The following is a 19303-nucleotide window of genomic DNA, read 5'->3' as shown; positions in this document are numbered from 1 at the left end:
AAACATCTATAACTTTTTTTTCAGACATGTTCTTTTGTTCTGCAGTTTCTTAAATTGTTATGTAGACTAAAAACAACAAGGAGTAATCTTCTTTTCTCTCTTCAGTTTTTATGTGTGTTAAAGAAAGTCATGCAAGAAATGGTTAGGACTTCAAGTGGAGGTTCCTGATAGCAGCACACCTACCTAGTTCCGCTATCACCCCCATTCATAAATTTGGTGCAGTGGAACCATGCGTGCTTTGGGGTCCGAGGGGTCTTCAAATGCACGGGTTCGAATCCTGTCCACGGTCCGAGTGTAGGTTGGGTTTCCTCACTCGGGGCAATGGTTTCCTAGCGGGTGGGCTTTGAGACTGGAGGTACCCCAAAAAGTATCTCCTTTAGCCCATAAATTCCCTTGAAAAGCCCACATGAAAAAAAAAAAAAAGAATATAGGCCTACACACTCACCTTTGTTTTGCATTTACAATTCTGAAAGTTATCGAAGAACGAGTGTAGCATTAGAAGGACCAAGAAAAAAAATATATATAGATACTTGCTACACACATTACACACTCATGTAAGAAGATAAATAAAAACTATGAGTGAATAAATAACCACTCAACGACCTTACAGCTGCACCTTGATCACTGTTCATTACACAACATTATGCTGGAATATCTGGACCATTTCTATTCTGTTTCCAATTTTAATCCTTTTTTTCCTAATAGGAGTCGAAAATATTTAAAGTAGAAATATTATGTAGAACGCCGGAGTTGCGGAGGAGGGAAAGGGAGCTGGAGAATGTGTGTGTGTGTGTGTGTGTGTGTGTGTGTGTGTGTGTGTGTGTGTGTGTGTGAGAGAGAGAGAGAGAGAGAGAGAGAGAGAGAGAGAGAGAGAGAGAGAGAGAGAGAGAGAGAGAGAGAGAGAGAGAGAGAGAGAGAGAGAGAGAGAGAGAGAGAGAGAGAGAGAGAGAGAGAGAGAGAGAGAGAGAGAGAGAGAGAGAGAGAGAGAGAGAGAATGAAAAGTAATGACAAAAAAAGTCAGTAAAAAATGCATAAATAGAGGAAGGAGCAAGAGGAACGCCAGCCAGCACTTCGTAATTCATAAGCTTGAATGAATAAATAAATACTCGTAGATAAGTAAACACATTCGACTTCACCTCCTCCTCCCTGTGAGAGCTAATCAAGATTTTTCCCCTTCTTTGCTGGAAGTTAGAGAGTTAAGATATCAAAAGTCAGTGCATCTCTTGAGCAAACAAAGAAAAAAAGATAGGTTTAAAATTTTCCAGCTCATCATCCCGTTTCTTCTAATAACATGTCTTGAAGCTCTCTCATTACAGTAATGTTGCATCTCTTACTATATATCTTCTATTGCTCTTTCCATGACTACTGCTCTTATGAACTTGATAACACATACTTTTTTCCCCACCCTTATGGCCTCGCTGCACACGACTTTCTATCATTCTCACTTTTATTTTATCCACTTTACTAATGCAAGAGTTAACCAGTATCTCCAATCTTCCATACCTTTATTCAACTAATAAATTCTGGATCCTTCTCTTCATGTTAATATTTTTCCTACTCATTCTCACCCTTATTCTATATACGCGCTTTGGGGTCCGAGGGGTCTCCAAGCCCACGGGTTCGAATGCTGTCCACAGTCCGAGTGTAGGTTGGGCTTCCTCACTCGGTGTAACGGTCTCCTAGCGGGTGGGCTTTGAGATAGGAGGTACCACAAAAAGTATCCCCTTTAGCCAATAAATTTCTGTGAAAAGCCCACATGGAATAAATGAAAAAAAAAAAAAACCTTACTAATACAAAAATAGCTCCTCTATTTTATCATTTCACTAATAAATTTTGGATCTTTCTTTAAATTTTTCTCCTCCTTTCTTATATTCAGACCTGTTTTCAAAAGAGTGATATCAGGACAGCTATGAAAATAAACTGGTTACTCTTTCTTTGACTATTTTTCTTCCTTGCCTACTCTCTTCAAGAAGTAAAGAAAGCATAATTCCTCTCATCCAAATTACAAGCACAACAATAATGCCCAGTGAAAAGTAACTCCCCATATGATAAATTCCAATAACTTACACTAACTCAACCTAACCCTAACATGATATACCGAGCGATGAATTTGTCTGAGTAATGTCTATGGTCAAGGGGAGAGCAAACACTGTATATGCACTCTTGTCCTATACTGATCACCGTGTTCATCAGGAGCTTAGCAACGCAACTCAAGTGTCACTCCTTTATCTGCCTCTCCATAGCGCACTGAAGGGAAAATATCATACTGAGTGTTACCTTTGCTCATTCACCTGACGTCTGTCTCGGAGGGTGGTTGTGTGTTTGGTGCTTAGTTCATTGGCGACACTAGCGGTGGTGGACGTTTTGCTGAACCACCTGTTTTGTTTGCATGGAAGAGCGTGACAGGAACGAACTTGGTGAACTTATTGAATGGTTGTCTATGTCTGAATCTGTACTCCGAGTTTTTTTTTTTTTATCTGAATCAGTATAGCTACTGTTTTTTTTTTTTTTATCCTCTTTTTGTTTTCTTAAGTGCACTTGTTTCGTAAAAAGCACTACATACTCATCAGTTACAAAATCTCCTATATTTCGACTGAGTGGATGGGTAAGTCATCCTCACTCTTTACACCCTTAACATATTCTCCCCCGCCCCCAATACAATATACCTCCAACATATGCTTAACAAAAATACTTCAATGTTCACTGCTTCTATACTGAGATCTTGATTTTTGCTTATCATCAGATTTATAAACGTAAAAAAATTATACCATAACGGTGAGACACATTAGAAAAATACAAGTAAAACACGAAAAATTGCAACACTAAAAAACGATGCCATGAACTCCACCGTACCCAAACTACAGTAAAACCAGCGTACACAGACCAGAGGAAAGACAAAAGCGATAATCGTACTTCATGTTGTCCTGCATCTACTCTATCTAACCCCTTCAGTACTGGGACACATTTTTACCATGATTTTTTGGGTATGATTAGACAATTTTATTTGCATTAGGAAGGGTCTAAGGAGGTCAGAAGATGAATAGCCAGAGTCATCACTATTTCAATTCCCACATAAATTTCTGAAGCTGTATAAAATCACCAAATAGTATGCAGAATGAATATGGAAACATGTCATGGTACTGAAGGGGTTAAGGAGACAGGACAACACAGAACTCGAGGGACTATTAGAGGACATACTCGTACCGTGACTATCCTCTTGCAGTCTTTCAGTTCTCGCAGTAAATATGACTTCCTCGGAGCGTCCCCATTTCAAGCGTGTCGGGAAGTGAAGGTAAGGAAAGAGGAGAAGGGAGAAAATGGAGGGAAGTGATCGATGTGGAGAAGGAAAGATGAGTTAAAGGGGAAGAGAAGGAAGGTAATGGAGGTAAATATGACGGGTATAGGTAGGTGGGTATAGTAGGTGTGTGTGTGTGTGTGTGTGTCAGTGTGTATCCTCTGTATCATCTAATACAACTAAAAATCGGTAATATAGTATTGGATTGTGTCAATATAATTTTCCTCACTCTCAACTGACTGATGACTCCGTGCTTGAGAAATTAATAGACGAGTTGGCTTATCAGTCAAGGTTAGTGTGTCTGCCTGGCAGGATACAATGTTGCAATGAGCAGCGGGGGATGTGATATGAAACTCTGTCGGTGCCGGTGTTAATTTATTATTGTTTATGTGTATCATCCCACAGTCAAGAGTGGAAGTGACTAGAATGTTATTACGTTGTTGTATTGACTATTTTTTCAATTACTCCACCGATATTTCGTTTGAATTAGCTCTGTACCTTACTGTATATCATTTGAAACTTGTGTTGCTGTTGTTGGTAGTGGTAGTGGTGCTATTGAAAGTAGTGGTAATCGTAGTGGTGATGGCGATGGTGGTGTGGTGCAGGAAAAAAAGCAAAAACAAAGAAACATTTTTGTTTTTCCAGATTGTGATTTTTCATGCAAAAGCACATAAAGCTCATATCTTGGAAAAATTCATCGGCTATCTACCTTTCATATTTCTCTGATCTATTTAGTCCAAAAGTTATTGACTTGGACTTTTATATCTACATTTTTTTTCTTTTAATTTCTTCATCCATTCAGTACAACAGATATTTCCCCTTATCGTATTTCTACTTGCCCTTCCCCATTTAACAATAACTATTTTTCATATAGATTTTAGAGATGTGCAGGATAAAAAATAAAAAAAACTCATGCGTTCAGACTACTCTCTCTCTCTCTCTCTCTCTCTCTCTCTCTCTCTCTCTCTCTCTCTAGGTGTGGCCACTCAGGGAGTAATTTCTGCAGTGTTACGCCCTCCTGCTGCACCAAGTCAATATCCTCTTCCTACTCTTCTTCCTCTTCCTACTCCACCTTCTCCTATACGCTTCTTCCTCTTCCTTCACCTCATCATTCTTCCCTCATTTTCTACCTCGTGCTCCTCATAAACCCTTTTACAGTCTTTGCTTATACCTCCTCCTCCTCCTACTCCTCCTCCTCCTCCTCCTCCTCCTCCTCCTCCTCCTCCTCCTCCTTCCCTTCTCCCTTCTCACTAATCTTTTTCCTTCCCCGAGTCTTTTGTTCCTGTTTGACGTGTGCGATGAATTTCCTCCCTGCAGTAGTTGTCATTACACTTTTTTTCCCTCTAACTCCCTTTAGTACTGAGACGCACTTTTACCATGATTTTTGGGTAGGATTAGACGATTTTATATGCATTAGAAAAGGTCCATGGAAGCCAAAAGATTAATGGCCAGTCTTTACTATTCTAATTTCAACATAGGTTTCTGAAGGTGCATAAAATCACCAAATGCTAACCAGAATGAATATGAAAACGCCTCCTGGTACCAAAAGGGTTAAATGACACGGTATAGGATTTGCTTGATTCCTCATCCAACTTCATATCCTCATTAGCGATTATATCATTATCATCTTCCGTGTGCTGGTGATGGTTGAAAAAGAAACACTTGGGTCTATTCCCGGTGTTTATTGTGAAATACAAGGCTTACTGAAAGCTTGGAGGCTTGGTAGTAGGTAGCGGGCGTGATGAGACTTGAGTAGCCGGCGGCCGGGGTGAGGCTTTGTAGCCGGTGGCGAGCGGCCGTGATGAAGAATTAAGTCTAGACAACTGGAGTCTGACGGTGTAGAAGTAGACTGGCTGTGCAGGGACCACAGCAATGGGTCACAGCACTGCAGGACAGGGCAGCCAGTCAGACAAAGGCAAAACGGGATGCCGGTGAAGCGTGAGTCTCTCCAAGCTGTGTTGGAAGGCGACAGACCGTGAGACGCGTGGGTAGCGGAGTAATACACGACCACAGTACATAGGGTAAACATTACTGCACTTAACTAGTAGTGTCAATCATATCCGTCCCCTCTTGTCGCTCTTTCCTCATTCCCTGGTCTTCCTTTTTCCCTTTCTCGTCTTTTACTATCCTTCCAAAAATCTCTCAAGTCTCTCTCTCTCTCTCTCTCTCTCTCTCTCTCTCTCTCTCTCTCTCTCTCTCGTCTGTAAAAAGCCTCGGCCTAACAGACCTGGCCTGATTAATGCTGTTATATCCATCTTATGTAAATATGCTTTAAAAAAAAGTTAAAGGCCAATAAAGATATCAATCAATCTCTCTTCATCTAGCCTCCTCCATCACCTCCACCACCACCACCACCACCACAACAACAACATCAACAACAACAACAACAACAAACAATAATAACACAACAATTCGCCCTCAGGTCAAGGGCGTGTCTAGTTTTCTTGTTATTTGACACCACAGTAGGGGAGAGAGAGAGAGAGAGAGAGAGAGAGAGAGAGAGAGAGAGAGAGAGAGAATACTACCCTTCCATTCTCTCTCTCTCTCTCTCTCTCTCTCTCTCTCTCTCTGACGTTTGGCAATCAATCTTTCCCTTTTCTGCATCTGGCGGTTTGCAGTTCCGTGATACATTTGTCCTTTAAACTCCCTCCCCACAAACACGAACGCACACACACACACACACACACACACACAAACACACACACTCTTTCAGACCCGATCAGATTATTTTCAAAATGTTTTAAATTGATGATGATCGTACTTTCCAGTGAGTGTTATCCGAAGATGGTCACCCCCTTAACACCATCACCATTTCCTGTCCTGTCCCTCCCCATCCCCCTTTTGTATTTCCTGACCATTTCCTTTCTTTTTTTCTATTTAGTTCTTTTCTTCGAAGCCTCTCGTTTTCTTTCCTCCTATCTTGCTTTATGGTGACGTACAACTTTGTCGTCCTCCGTTGTGTTTTATTTCTGTTTTTTATCTTCCCTCTCTATTTCCCTGCGAAGTAATTATATTTCATTCCACTTTTTCCATTCAAGTAAAAATTTCTTTCTTATGTGGAAATTAGATTATGTCCAAGTGAACCTCCTTCAGACAACAACGTTAACTCTTTACTGCTGTGATCTCTCATCAGTCTTACAGTATTGTAGCGTAAGTCAAAAGCGTCGGATTGATAAAAACTGTACACTAAGAGCAAAGGAGTAATGAAGTGGCTTTAATCATTTTGATGCTTGTATTTCCATTTTTTCTTATCCAGCTCAAGTACGATTACTAAATTAACTAGGATGATGTAGTACATGGCTTTGCGTTTCCAACTCTCTGTCATTCTCTGAACGCTTAGGTTCGTAAGGTTTATGCAAGTAAACTATTATTCTCAGTATATCAATGGTTGTCAAACTGTATTAAAGCTCACAGGAGTGTTTTACCCGTACAGGTTTTGCAAAGCCACTTCTCTCTATCAGATGGTTAACAAAAAATAAAATAGTAACCTTTATTCGCTGCTCTCACTATTCCATTCAAAGTATATTTTTCTTGCCTGCTTCATTCCCTATTTCCAGGTGTTTTTTTTTTTTTTCCTGTCAGCTTCAGGTTATGAGATTCCTCTTTTTTCCAAAATATATTTAAGGAATAGTGATTCTGTACACTTCATCATTGAAACTGTTCTCAGTAGTTGCTTCATTATACTGTTGCAGTGAGATTATCTGTTTGTTTGTTTTTTTCAACAGGAAACCGTAGCAGGACAACAGGCTATTTAGTGAAGTGTGTCAGTCCTTTCCAGTCAGGATGTGAGTTGTGAGGGGCGAGGGCACGCCGGCCTGCTGGTGGATCTGCCAGTAGTAGTGCTACAGAACGTGGCCTCGCAAGATATACAAAGGTCGTTTGGTGAAGAGGCAGCAGTCTCCTTTAGGAACGACCTGGTGTCGTGTGTCATGTAAAACAAGGCAACCGGTTACTGAGAATGAACGACTCTGTAGGTGTGGAAGGCGATGGGGAATCGGTGCCCCTGGGCTGGATCATGGCGGCGCAGGTGTGGGCATGGACAGTGTCGTGCGTAGGTGGTGTGGGTAACTTCGTTACCATCTGCGCCATCTCCTACCAATTGTACCTGGGGCGAGTGTGGAGGCGGCGGTACGGTCCCGTGGGGCGGCCAGTGGTGACATTGGAGGGTGACACCATCCTGCTGTTACACCTCAGTATCTGTGACTTTCTGTATTGTGTCGTGAACCTGCCGGTGACCGCGATCACTTACAACTACTCGCTGGGCCACACTCCTCACCAGCCCTCCAAGTTGTTCTGCACAGGCGCTGCACTCTTCCGCTACGTCAACGCCCTGGCGGAGTGGACTACACTGGGACTGCTGACGGTAGAGCGCTGCGTTGACCTGGGCCGCTCCAGAGGTGCCAGGTTCTTCAGGCCACGTCCTACCTTGCTCTTCATCGCCGGCATCTGGGTGGGTAGCGTGTTGCTGCAGCTCGCTGCCCTCACACAGGTGAGTCACGGCGCAGCTTCCTAAACCTGCACTCCGGCCTCCACCACCCGCCACACGCTCACGCTTCACACACACCACCTGCGCTTTGCAATAGTGCTTAAACCTCAATTATCAACACTTCACTTGCTTAGAGATTTCCTATCAAAATTCTCTCTCTCTCTCTCTCTCTCTCTCTCTCTCTCTCTCTCTCTCTCTCTCTCTCTCTCTCTCTCTCTCTCTCTCTCTCTCTCTAATAATATCATATGTTCTTTGCGCACACCTTGGCTGTTCTTCCCTCCAGGAGGTAAGAATCCGGATATATACGGCCAATAAAATCCAAACAGCCTCTGGAAAGTAATGTGTTCCCTTTTGTTGTGTGTGTGTGTGTGTGTGTGTGTGTGTGTGTGTGTGTGTGTGTGTGTGTGTGTGTGTGTGTGTGTGTGTGTGTGTGTGTGTGTGTGTGTGTGTATGTGTGTGTGAGTGTGAGTGTGTGTGAGTGTGTGAGTGTGCGTATGTGTGGGTGTGTGTGTGTAATTCACCTCGGTCGTCTGCTGGTCACCCAGCCAGTCTTCCCCATTACGGAGCGAGCTCAGAGCTCATAGACCGATCTTCGGGTAGGACTGAGACCACAACACACACTCCACACACCGGGAAAGCGAGGCCACAACCCCTCGAGTTACATCCCGTACCTAGTTACTGCTAGGTGAATAGGGGAAAAACATTAAGAGGCTTGCCCATTTGCCTCACCGCCCCGGGACTGGAACCGGGCCCTCTCGATTGTGAGTCAAGCGTGCTAACCACTACACTACGCGGTGTGTGTGTGTGTGTGTGTGTGTGTGTGTGTGTGTGTGTGTGTGTGTGTGTGTGTGTGTGTGTGAGTGTGTGTGTGTATGTGTGTGTGCGCGCTCCTTTGTGTTTATCCGTCTGCTTTGTTTGTTTGTTCGTCGAGGTGTTCTTTATAACCCACGCTGGTGCTGCACGTAACAGGTAAGGTTCGTGGCGGGGATGAGACCTTTCTGCTTTACCTTGCTTGCTTGTGTTCGTCCCTCCATGTGTTAGTGGCCTCTCAGTGTGAAGTAGACGCACTACACCACCGCACCTCCCCTAAACACAACACGCCGCAGGCTCACAGCGGTATAGATGAAGCCAAATGAAATAAGTCAAGTCTCTCGTGATTAATATTGTTCATACACTCACATGCCCTTACAACCACCCGCTCGAGCACACACACACACACACACACACACACTCTCTCTCTCTCTCTCTCTCTCTCTCTCTCTCTCTCTCTCTCTCTCTCCGGAGACAGAACGAAGAGGAAAAGCAGGCATTTATTTACTCGTAGTCCCTAGAAACTTCCTCCCCTTTCTCCTCTAAGTCCCTACAGATACATATGAGAACTATTAAGCTTAATCTGAGGGTCAACAACAAACGCCACAGCATTCATATTGACAGGATGCGCAACTAATACAACAGATATGCGAGAGATGTGCCCACTAGACCAGATATGTGAGAGTTGTGTTTTTTCTTGTACTAATACGAGAGATATGTTACCATTGGACACTGGAGTAACGATTTTGACAACGGAGGACAGGTAGATATGATTACATTGTCCCTGAACGATGCTTTCCATTAATTTATTGGTAGTATGTATTCTCGCCTTGTTTTGGAAACATGCAGCAAAAAATTACGTTATATTCCTGCCACACATAACGCTAATCGTAGGACACTGCATTGTTCTTAATTATATAAACTAGTCTCCTGGAAAAAGTATGCTTGACAGTTTCAACCAATAAATTGGCGCATCTATTCTCGTCTGACTGGAAAACGTAGAGCAAACATATATTTTAAATCTCTGCTACATAACGCTGCTAGTAAGACCTCATTATTATTAATTACATAAATAGTCTCATACACATTGTTCAAAACTTTAGGACAAACGTTTAAAAGTTTCATTATATTATCCTCCTAAGGCTGAAATTTACAACAGGAATGACCAAAGCATGTTAGGGGAGATTCACATATATAAATAAGTATGTGGAGCTGGAGACAGGAAGGACGGAAGCAGGTGTGATGGAGGCAGCTGCTTGTGTCCATAACGAGTCCATGGCGAGGACATTACAACGCTCCCCTTTATCAAAGAGAGAGAGAAAGAGACTATGACAAGAACCATTTCCAAAGTGAGATTTCAAGGCGCTCCTCATAATTTCTATGTTCTCTTGATTTTCTTTCTGGACGAACATTTTCAGTGGGGATTTCTTTTAACATATCTTTGTTGCCCTTGATCACAACTACTCTTAGATTAAAAAAAAATATATATACTAGACATACAAAGAGGCAAATTGCGACCACACAGAATAAACAAAAGAAACAGACAAGTAAATAAGCAAGCAAACACTCACATATTAACAAACCGACATGTACTGTAAACAATAATAAAACCAACAACAACAGATAAATACTCAGATTAACCCCTTCAGTACTGTGACGCGTTTTCATATTCATTCCGTTTGGTATTTGATTTTATATAAATTCAGAAACTTATGTAGAGGATTAGAATAGTGAAGACTGGTCATTAATCTTCTGACCTTCATAGATCCTTCCTAATGCATATAAAAGGATCTAATCGTACACAACTCTCAAGGTAGAAATATGTCCCAGTATTGAAGGGATTAAAAAGTAATAACACACTTACCGGGTCGGAGGGATAGCTTGGGTGTCCTATATTTGCTGAGTGAGTGGCAGGACGAGCAGCAGGTGCCAAACATGGGAGAGTGGGTGGAAGAGTGGATGAATGGAGAGGAGAGGAAGAGAGTGGAGCTTGCCATGACACCGTTTCTCTCTAGTACTCTCCTCTCCTATCTCTTCTTTTTCTCTTATTCTCTCCTTTCCTCCTCTCTCTGGTGGCTTAGGACCTCGTTGCCTTGGCGCTGAAATGCCAGTCAGTCCATCCTTCACTCTCTCACCTCCTCATCACCGCCCGCCGCCCTCTTCTCCCTCCTCGAGCACCGCCTGGGGAAGAGAGGAGAAGGGAAGGAATGTGAGGAATGGCTTGGAGAAAAGAGAATTAGGGCAAAGAAAAAAAAAAGAATGCCATCAAAGATTAACTAAATATCAGTGTTTTTATTTTTCTTTTAGGGTGGTGGAGTTATGGTAGAACATCAGAAGTTTTCTCCCCATGCACCCACCATTTCAAGCAGCTCACTCGGGCAATGAAGTGAAAAAGTTCCATGCAGTATGAAAAAAAATGGTAGGATATCTTAGTTTTTGTTTTCTTTTGTAGGAAAGAATGAAATGAGATCACCTAATTTAATATGAAGGAGGAGGAGGAGGAGGAGGATGAGGAGGAGGAGGAGGAGGAGGAGGAGGAGGAGGAGGAGGAGGAGGAGGAGGAGGAGGAGAAGGAAGAGGAGAAAGGAGAAGAAGAGGGGGAGGAAGAAGAGGAGAAACACAAAACAGTACGAAATGGAAGTTTCGTAGAAATCTGGTGATGATAACCTTTACACACACACACACACACACACACACACACACACACACTGTACTGTCAATACTTTCCTTATGTGACAGTCATGCTTCCTTAAGTATGATTTATTGCATTTGTCACTGCTTACGATGTTCATTATTATCATCATCTTTACTGACTCTGTGTGTGTGTGTGTGTGTGTGTGTGTGTGTGTGTGTGTGTGATGATTATTACAACATTATTAAATTTGATGATTATTGCTCCCTGACACGCTTCACACTTCTGTACTGTCACCACTTCTATAACTTTGTCTTTCCCTCCTTCACTGACATTACTACAGTAGCTGCCGTGCTGGTGGTGCCCTGCTTGTGCTTCAGCTGCTGCTGTTATTGTTACTACTGTTACTACTACTCCCACTACTTCTACTACCACTACTACTACTGTTACTATTACTAATAATAATACTACTACTAAAAACTTACTTGAATTAATAGAGATCATGATAGTATTAATGAAATATTATAATGATAACGAAAACAATAATAATAATAATAATAATAATAATAATAATAATAATAATAATAATAATAATAATAATAATAATAATAATAACAATAAAGATAATAATGATAAAAATAAAAACAATGATAATGATAAAGTCGAGAAAATAATTATATATGCTATTTGTAAGAGTAACATCTATAATAACATGTGTAACGATAAAGACAACACGATAGTAGCAATGATAACATCAATAGTTATATCTTTACAGATGAAAATAGCACAATGACAACAATGTTAATAAAAACCAAGACTAAAATAATTTCACCATAAAAACAACCTTTAAAACTCTCTCTCTCTCTCTCTCTCTCTCTCTCTCTCTCTCTCTCTCTCTCTCTCTCTCCTCCTTCTCCACCACTTCCTCCTCCTCCTCCTCCTCCTCCTCCTCCTCCTCCTCCTCCTCCTCCTCCTCCTCCTCCTCCTCCTCCTCCTCCTCCTCTAAACCATTTGCCCATTTTGTTTAACTTCACGATATCTCTCGGACGATACATTTAATTGCACATCAGGAACAGGACACACGGCAACAAGGACGGCACCTCCACGTATCCCAGCGGCGAGACACTGACGTCCCTGACCTAGTTCCACAGACAACCCAGATTCCCGCCACACCCCCGATCCTCTTCCCCACATACGCCACACCCAGACTGAGAAAACCACTGTAGTCATTTGTTTGCTTCATAAAATACAGCATATTCTCACATTCTGAAACGCTCCACAAGCTCACCACGACTATTCTCAAAGGCCACAGAGATGACTGGCGGGTTCCTCAAGACTGTTCCTCCCATCCATAACGTACTGTAGAATTCAACTTAATCTTTCACTAGAACAGTAGAAACACCCTTTTCAAAGACCCAAGTGCAAAATTAAGTGGAGCCTCTTGACGATAGCGGAGGAGATGCATCGAGATCGTGCTTCAGAAAAAGATCCCAAGTCTCAGTGTAAGTCGTGACAAAGTCGTGGCGTGAACTCTCAGCCTCCGTCGCTCCTCCCATCACGATACGAACACAGGCGCAACAAATAGGACCAATTCAGAACACATCCCGGCCTTGATTTGTGAGCTGTCAACTGGGAATTACAAGAGAGAGAGAGAGAGAGAGAGAGAGAGAGAGAGAGAGAGAGAGAGAGAGAGAGAGAGAGAGAGAGAGAGAGAGAGAGACTATGGGAAGATTATCAGTAGATGTGAGAATAGTAATTACGAAAATGATTGGAAGGAGTACGAAGAGGAGAAGGAGGAAAAAGAGAAGGTTTTTATGGGATAGGAAAAGAAAACAAGGACAGATATGAAAGAGTGCAAGGACGAAGACAAGTGGCAGGAGAGGGAGAGGGAGAAGAGGAGGAAGAAAAGGAGGAGAAGGAGGAGAATGAAGAGATGGACAAGATATGATACGAATAAAGGTTTTAATACGAGCTTGGAGTGGCAGGAAAAGAGGACACAGAAATAAGTGAAGCAAAGAAAGGGGACGAGGGGAAGACGATAGGGTGGTATTATTATTATTATTAGTAGTAGTAGTAGTAGTAATGGTAGAAGAAGAAGGAAGAGGAAGCGCAGGATGGCTAATAAGAGGAAAGGGTGCAGAAGTAGAACGCTGGAGAGGGATGAAGAAAGAAGGGGAAGGCGAAGGGGAAGGGGAAGAAGAGAGAGAAAGTCCTGCAAATGTGTGGAACGGTTGAGAGCATTAATCCGAGTGAAGAGAGAGATAGATAGATAGAGAGATAGATAAATAGATAGAGAGAGATAGGTAGATAGATAGATAGATAAATAGAGAGAGAGAGAGAGAGAGAGAGAGAGAGAGAGAGAGAGAGAGAGAGAGAGAGAGAGAGAGAGAGAGAGAGAGAGAGAGAGAGAGAGAGAGAGAGAGAGAGAGAGAGAGAGAGAGAGAGAGAGAGAGAGAGAGAGAGAGAGAGAGAGAGAGAGAGAGAGAGAGAGACTTGGTAAGGAGGTGAAGAGTTGAAGATGAAGTGGTGGTAATAGAGACTTGAGTAAGAAGAAGAAGAAGAAGAAGAAGAAGAAGAAGAAGAAGAAGAAGAAGAAGAAGAAGAAGAAGAAGAAGAAGAAGAAGAAGAAGAAGAAGAAGAAGAAGAAGAAGAAGAAGAAGAAGAAGAAGAAGAAGAAGAAGAAGAAAAAAAAAGAAGAAGAAGAAGAAGAAGAAGAAGAAGTAAGAAGAAAAAATCGAACAGCAAAATTGACAATAACAACAACAACAACAACGACAACTGTAACGACAATAGCAAGAAAACGCAAGAAGACAACAACCACAATTACAAAGACAATAGAAAAGAAGAAGAAGAAGAAGAAGAAGAAGAAGAAGATAGAATACATTGTAGACATCCCAAATTTTTAATACACCCAATTTTCATTCATACAACATTCTGATATTCTCTTAATTTTACCAATGATGATGATGATAATGGTGATAAGGAGAATATGATGCTGATAATGATGATGCCTTGATAGTGATGGAAAAAGAGGAGGAGAAGGAGGAGGAAAAGGAGATGATATAACTGATGAAAGAGAGAGAGAGAGAGAGAGAGAGAGAGAGAGAGAGAGAGAGAGAGAGAGAGAAAAAGGAAAGTATAAAAACACAAAGTTCTGATGATAAAAGATACGTCAAACTCGCCAATGCTTTCGTGTTTTTCATTCACCAAACAAAACTGAAAAAATATCTGACTTGGGGCGTGTCAGTACACTTCTTTTCATCATCAGCACACTAGAAAGCTATCCTTGCGCGACCAGCGCTAATAAATGCAAAGGAAGCACCAACGGTAGTAGCGATGGTAATGGTAGTAGTAGTAGTAGTAGTAGTAGTAGTAGTAGTAGTAGTAGTAACAGTGATGGTAGTAGTAATAGCGATGATAGTAGTAGTAGTAGTAGTAGTAGTAGTAGTAGTAGTAGTAGTAGTAGTAGTAGTAGTAGCAGTAGTAGTGGTAGTAGTAGCAGTAGAAGTAGCAGTAATGGTAACGATGGTGGGAGTGCTGGTGGTAGAAGTAATGAAGATAGTGGTTGGTTGTGGTAATGGTGGTCGTGGTAATATGATGGTAAAAACTGCAGTATCAATAGTAGTAGAGATATTGGTCGGAGAAGAAAGAGATGGACTTTTCATATATGAGAGAACGGTCCATAGGCACCAAAAACGATTAAACAAAAAGACCCACTTAGATGCCAGCCCCTCGAAACAAGGAAGAGAGAGTTAGCCACAAGAAAGGGATGAATGTCTTGAAACCTCCCTTTTGAATGAATGGAAATACAAAAACAGGTAGGGATTTCGAGAGTTTTTCACTACTACTACTAACTTGGCGATGACGAGAGAGAAAAAAAAAAGAAGAATATGGACGAGAACGAAAACGAAGATGATGACGGCCATGATGAAGAGGAAGTTTTTTTGTTTTGTTTTTATGTCCTGGCCTATAGCGCCTGTAGATAACTTGAAGAATATTTGAAGCGCTGTTAAGCTTCCGCCCATTAGTGGCGCAGGCAGTTTTATTTTATCCATATTAGTCCCCATATCACCACCCAACCGCATTTTTGCTGTAACCACCTAGAACCTGGGTATCATGGTGACATGTATGTTAACTTTCAACCACTTGACAAATGGCAAAGTTTCAAGACCGTACTTGGTGGAATTCGAACCTACGCGTGAACGTCTGCCCGATCCCACGCTCACCACCTTATCCAATACGCCACCGCCTCCTAGTGATGTAACGGTATAACTTTAAAACAAGTCACAACAGTAGCCACAAACAAAACATAAGCTTAGAAATTCGCCAGTGGTAGTAGTAGCAGTAGTAGTAGTAGTAGTAGTAGTAGTAGTAGTAGTAGTAGTAGTAGTAGTAGTAGTAGTAGTAGTAGTAGTAGTAGTAGTAGTAGTAGTAGTAGTAGTAGTAGTAGTAGTAGCAGTAGTAGTAGAAGTAGTAGTAGTAGTAGTAATAGCGGCAGCAAGAGCAGTAGCACAACTAATCGCAGACAGCAGTACATGATGTGGTACTCGTTGTGACCTAAGCTGTGGCTTCCACCAGGAGTTCGAGTACGACACCGTCAGCCACAAATGTGACATGGTGTCACACGAATGGAGGATCTACTTCTTCTCACTGGAGTCGGTGCTGCCTTGCGGACTGGTGCTCACAGGCTGCTGCAGCATCATCTACCAGATATGGAGTAACACACGCAGGCTGCACAATTCCGGCATGTGAGTTTCGCCCATCTGTTTGCCTAATGTGAAAATATATTATAATACTTTATCATGGAACATTCGTCAATGCTGTTCCCAGCGCAACCCCCCATCCATTGCCAATAATACTAAGGAAAATTAAGTTAAGGCAAGCTTTCAATGCTCTCAGTGACTTAGCATTGATACATTCCTCATTCGCCACGGGGACACAAACTTCCGCGTGACTCACCCTGAGGGAATGCTATGGGCGCTAAATGGCGGTAATGTCAGTCTTGGTTCTCTCTGTATGAATGAATCACTATCTAGTGATTCGTCCTCATGATTTCTCCTGCTCTTGTAGGTCGCCGGAGATGGTCGAACGACGCCTCAGGATGATGGTAAAGTCCACGGCTCTGCTGTTGATGCTGCTATTCCTGTTCATGGCATGCGTTCTTCCCATTTGTGTTTACAGCGTCTGCTCGCTGCTCAGCTCAGACCGAAACATCACTCTCGGTGTCGTCATCTTCATGGTCTACTGGATCCAATACGGCGTCAACTTCTTTCTATACGCCATCATCAATGTCAACTACAGGATCGCCTACAAGCAGTTCATGGAGTTGTTGGTGAACAAGGTCCTGTGCATCATGAGAACAGGTTACTGCAGGCCAGAACATGGATTGCAGAGGAGTAAGGACGACATGGACCATCATCCTCCTTCCCCTTCCACATTGGCAGTTCTCCCTCTGAGCAGCAGGACCACGTCTCTCGCATTGGTATCCCTCGAAACAAGCACTTACAAAGAGGGCAACCAAGAGTCGTTTTTCCCCATTCCCACGGAGCACAACAACTGCCCCTACCCTCTGCCCTGCCTTCTCCGCCTCAAGGCATTCCACTCCATGCCCCCCCGGACGCGCTGACATGGACTACCGGGCTTTCTTCGTGCATTCGTGGCCTGCGTGGCGACGTGAAAGTCAGTCCTCCGGTAGTTCAGTGATAACGTTTGATTCTACCGTCCAGCATGACTCTGATATCTCCACCACCATCATCAGCACCACCACAACCACCACCAACACCACTCTAACTTCTATCACCACATCCACCAAATCCACCACACAAGACACTAACGCCTCCAATGTCCCCCTTTTTCATCACCACCACCACCACCACCACCACTTCCTCTACCACTTCCATCACCAACGCCAAAATCTCATCCACCATCATAACTCCCACATTCACTACCTCCACCCCTTTAACGACCACCATTATTACCACCAAACTCCCCACCACTATCACCACATTCAAGACGGACAAGGCGTGTGGTGATTTTGCCACAACGGCTCTGTAGCATCTTGGTCCACACATCTGATACCTTGATTTTTCTTTAACACCACAGACACCACCTCCACCACACCCTCACTACCAACACCACACCTGCCCTTACGTGTCATAATCTTACTTAGCCTTCCCTTCTCCTCCTCCTCCACACACACACACACACACACACACACACACACACACACACACACTAGAAAAGGATCTCATTGTGCTGGAAGACTATAATGTTTCCCTCAAAGAATAGTACAACGCAGCTCCATCCATCGTGTTTCCCTGGAGTGACTGATCTCATCAAAGCAACTGAGCGACTAAGACACAAACACACACATGAACTTCTACAGACTATTACACTATTACTCAAAGAACTGAAGGTGGCTAGAGAAGAATTACCATCCACAACAGCAAGACAGCAACATCAGTCTGTGGTATCTGTTTGGTGAGTTGACAGGCATTATAAGAAAAAAAAAAAAAAAGCAACCATTCTTTTTTCTCTTTGCCACAAACGTAATCCTTTAAAAAGCTGAAGGTTAAGTACTCATCAGATGCTCATCCTCCGCTGTCGAATTACTTTCTCAGACCACCTTTCAACTCCTGCCCTTAGCGACACCTCTCAGGAGTCTAACCTTACCGTGACGCCCTTATACGCTCAACCACATCCAGTTTACCCTCACTTTATCCACACCCTCTCAGTAAGCATTTACAGTGAGTTTTCCAGTGAACTTGCCAAGGCCTTCTTATCTATCATAAATGCCAATCCTTCTCCAGTAAAACATCTCTCATATTGGGAAAGCCCTTATCTCTTATCTACAACTAAATCAAGAAGCTTCAATCTCCTTTCCCATCACGCCATTTCAGCCTGGTATGTTCATTCATTATATTTAGCCTCGCCCACCACAAACCCACAAAGTAGCAACATGAAATCCTGCTTCACTGTTCAGTCTTAATTTCTTCCTCAGCGTCATATGCTACAACTCGTATCAACTGGATATTCTGAAGGCTTTTTTTATGCATCAAAGTACAAGCTCGATAACAAATATAATGAAATAGATAAAACTACGCGATCTGGTGATGTTGCCTGGCCTCGTTACCGGACTAACTTCCCCAGTGACTGCTAACGAGATGTTCGGCTCCTCAGGGTTACCAACACTGTGATAACAATCTGAAGTTCCTGTTTGATCTCAGCTTCACCCAAACTATTTAATGTTATTGTATTCTAGCAAGCCAAGTGAATTGCATACAAATATTTTGTCAGACATTTTCCATTGCCAAGGCTAGTTATTACCACTTCTATGTACTATCGTTATTCTTAGCATTCTAATTATTATTCTAATTATTATTCTAAATATTATTATTATTATTATTTTTGTTATTATTATTATTATTATTATTATTATCATTATTATTGTTATTATCATTATTATTATTATTATTATTATTATTATTATTATTATTATTATTATTATTATTATTATTATTATTATTACTATTATTACTATCATCATTTGCTTCAATACAAAAGTACACATCCAAACACACACACACACACACACACACACACACACACACACACACACACACACACACACACACGATTCTGTACCTCTCAATATTACTTCAATTTTATGAAGCTTCTTAATATAATCTATGATTTATATGACCTTTTATACTATAAGATACAGATGATTACAAAAATCGTCACACATTATTTGTGATGTAAATGATGACAAAGACGACGGTAATGATGCTGATGGTGCCAATGGTATATTGATCTCGATATTCTCATACGTAACTGCCATACTGATCCATGTAATGATGTTGGAGAGATTAATCCAATAAAGATTTTAACATAGACATGCTCGTTATGGCTAACTCACCCTTCCTGCCCAACACATCACTGCACAAATACCTCCTTCCAAAATATTACACAGGAATCGTTATATTCCTTTCGATACTTACAAAAAAAGACTAGAACTTTCCAGTCTACATGCATCAGGGCGACATAGATTAAGAATGGCTCTGATAGAGGTACCTAAATA

The 19303-nt window shown here is 42.0% G+C and overlaps 1 protein-coding gene across 4 annotated transcripts in view; it reads left to right on the top strand.

The window, feature by feature from the left end:
* LOC123514636 (protein trapped in endoderm-1-like) overlaps nucleotides 1–19303 on the top strand; it is a 76281-nt gene that overhangs the window by 29208 nt on the left and 27770 nt on the right. For 2 of the 4 annotated variants that reach the window (XM_045272620.1, XM_045272621.1), the window contains exons 2-4: nucleotides 7021–7784; nucleotides 15802–15971; nucleotides 16294–18641. In XM_045272620.1, coding sequence (XP_045128555.1) covers nucleotides 7254–7784; nucleotides 15802–15971; nucleotides 16294–16849 — 1257 coding nt within the window. In that variant the 5' untranslated portion in view covers nucleotides 7021–7253 and the 3' untranslated portion in view covers nucleotides 16850–18641. Of the gene's footprint in view, nucleotides 1–7020; nucleotides 7785–15801; nucleotides 15972–16293; nucleotides 18642–19303 lie in introns of those variants that run through there. The other 2 variants (XM_045272623.1, XM_045272622.1) reach the window with 2 other exon arrangements.

The sequence above is a fragment of the Portunus trituberculatus genome, chromosome 38, assembly GCF_017591435.1.
Source record: "Portunus trituberculatus isolate SZX2019 chromosome 38, ASM1759143v1, whole genome shotgun sequence".
Lineage (NCBI taxonomy): Eukaryota > Metazoa > Arthropoda > Malacostraca > Decapoda > Portunidae > Portunus > Portunus trituberculatus.
This window is presented reverse-complemented; position numbering and strand designations above follow the sequence as displayed.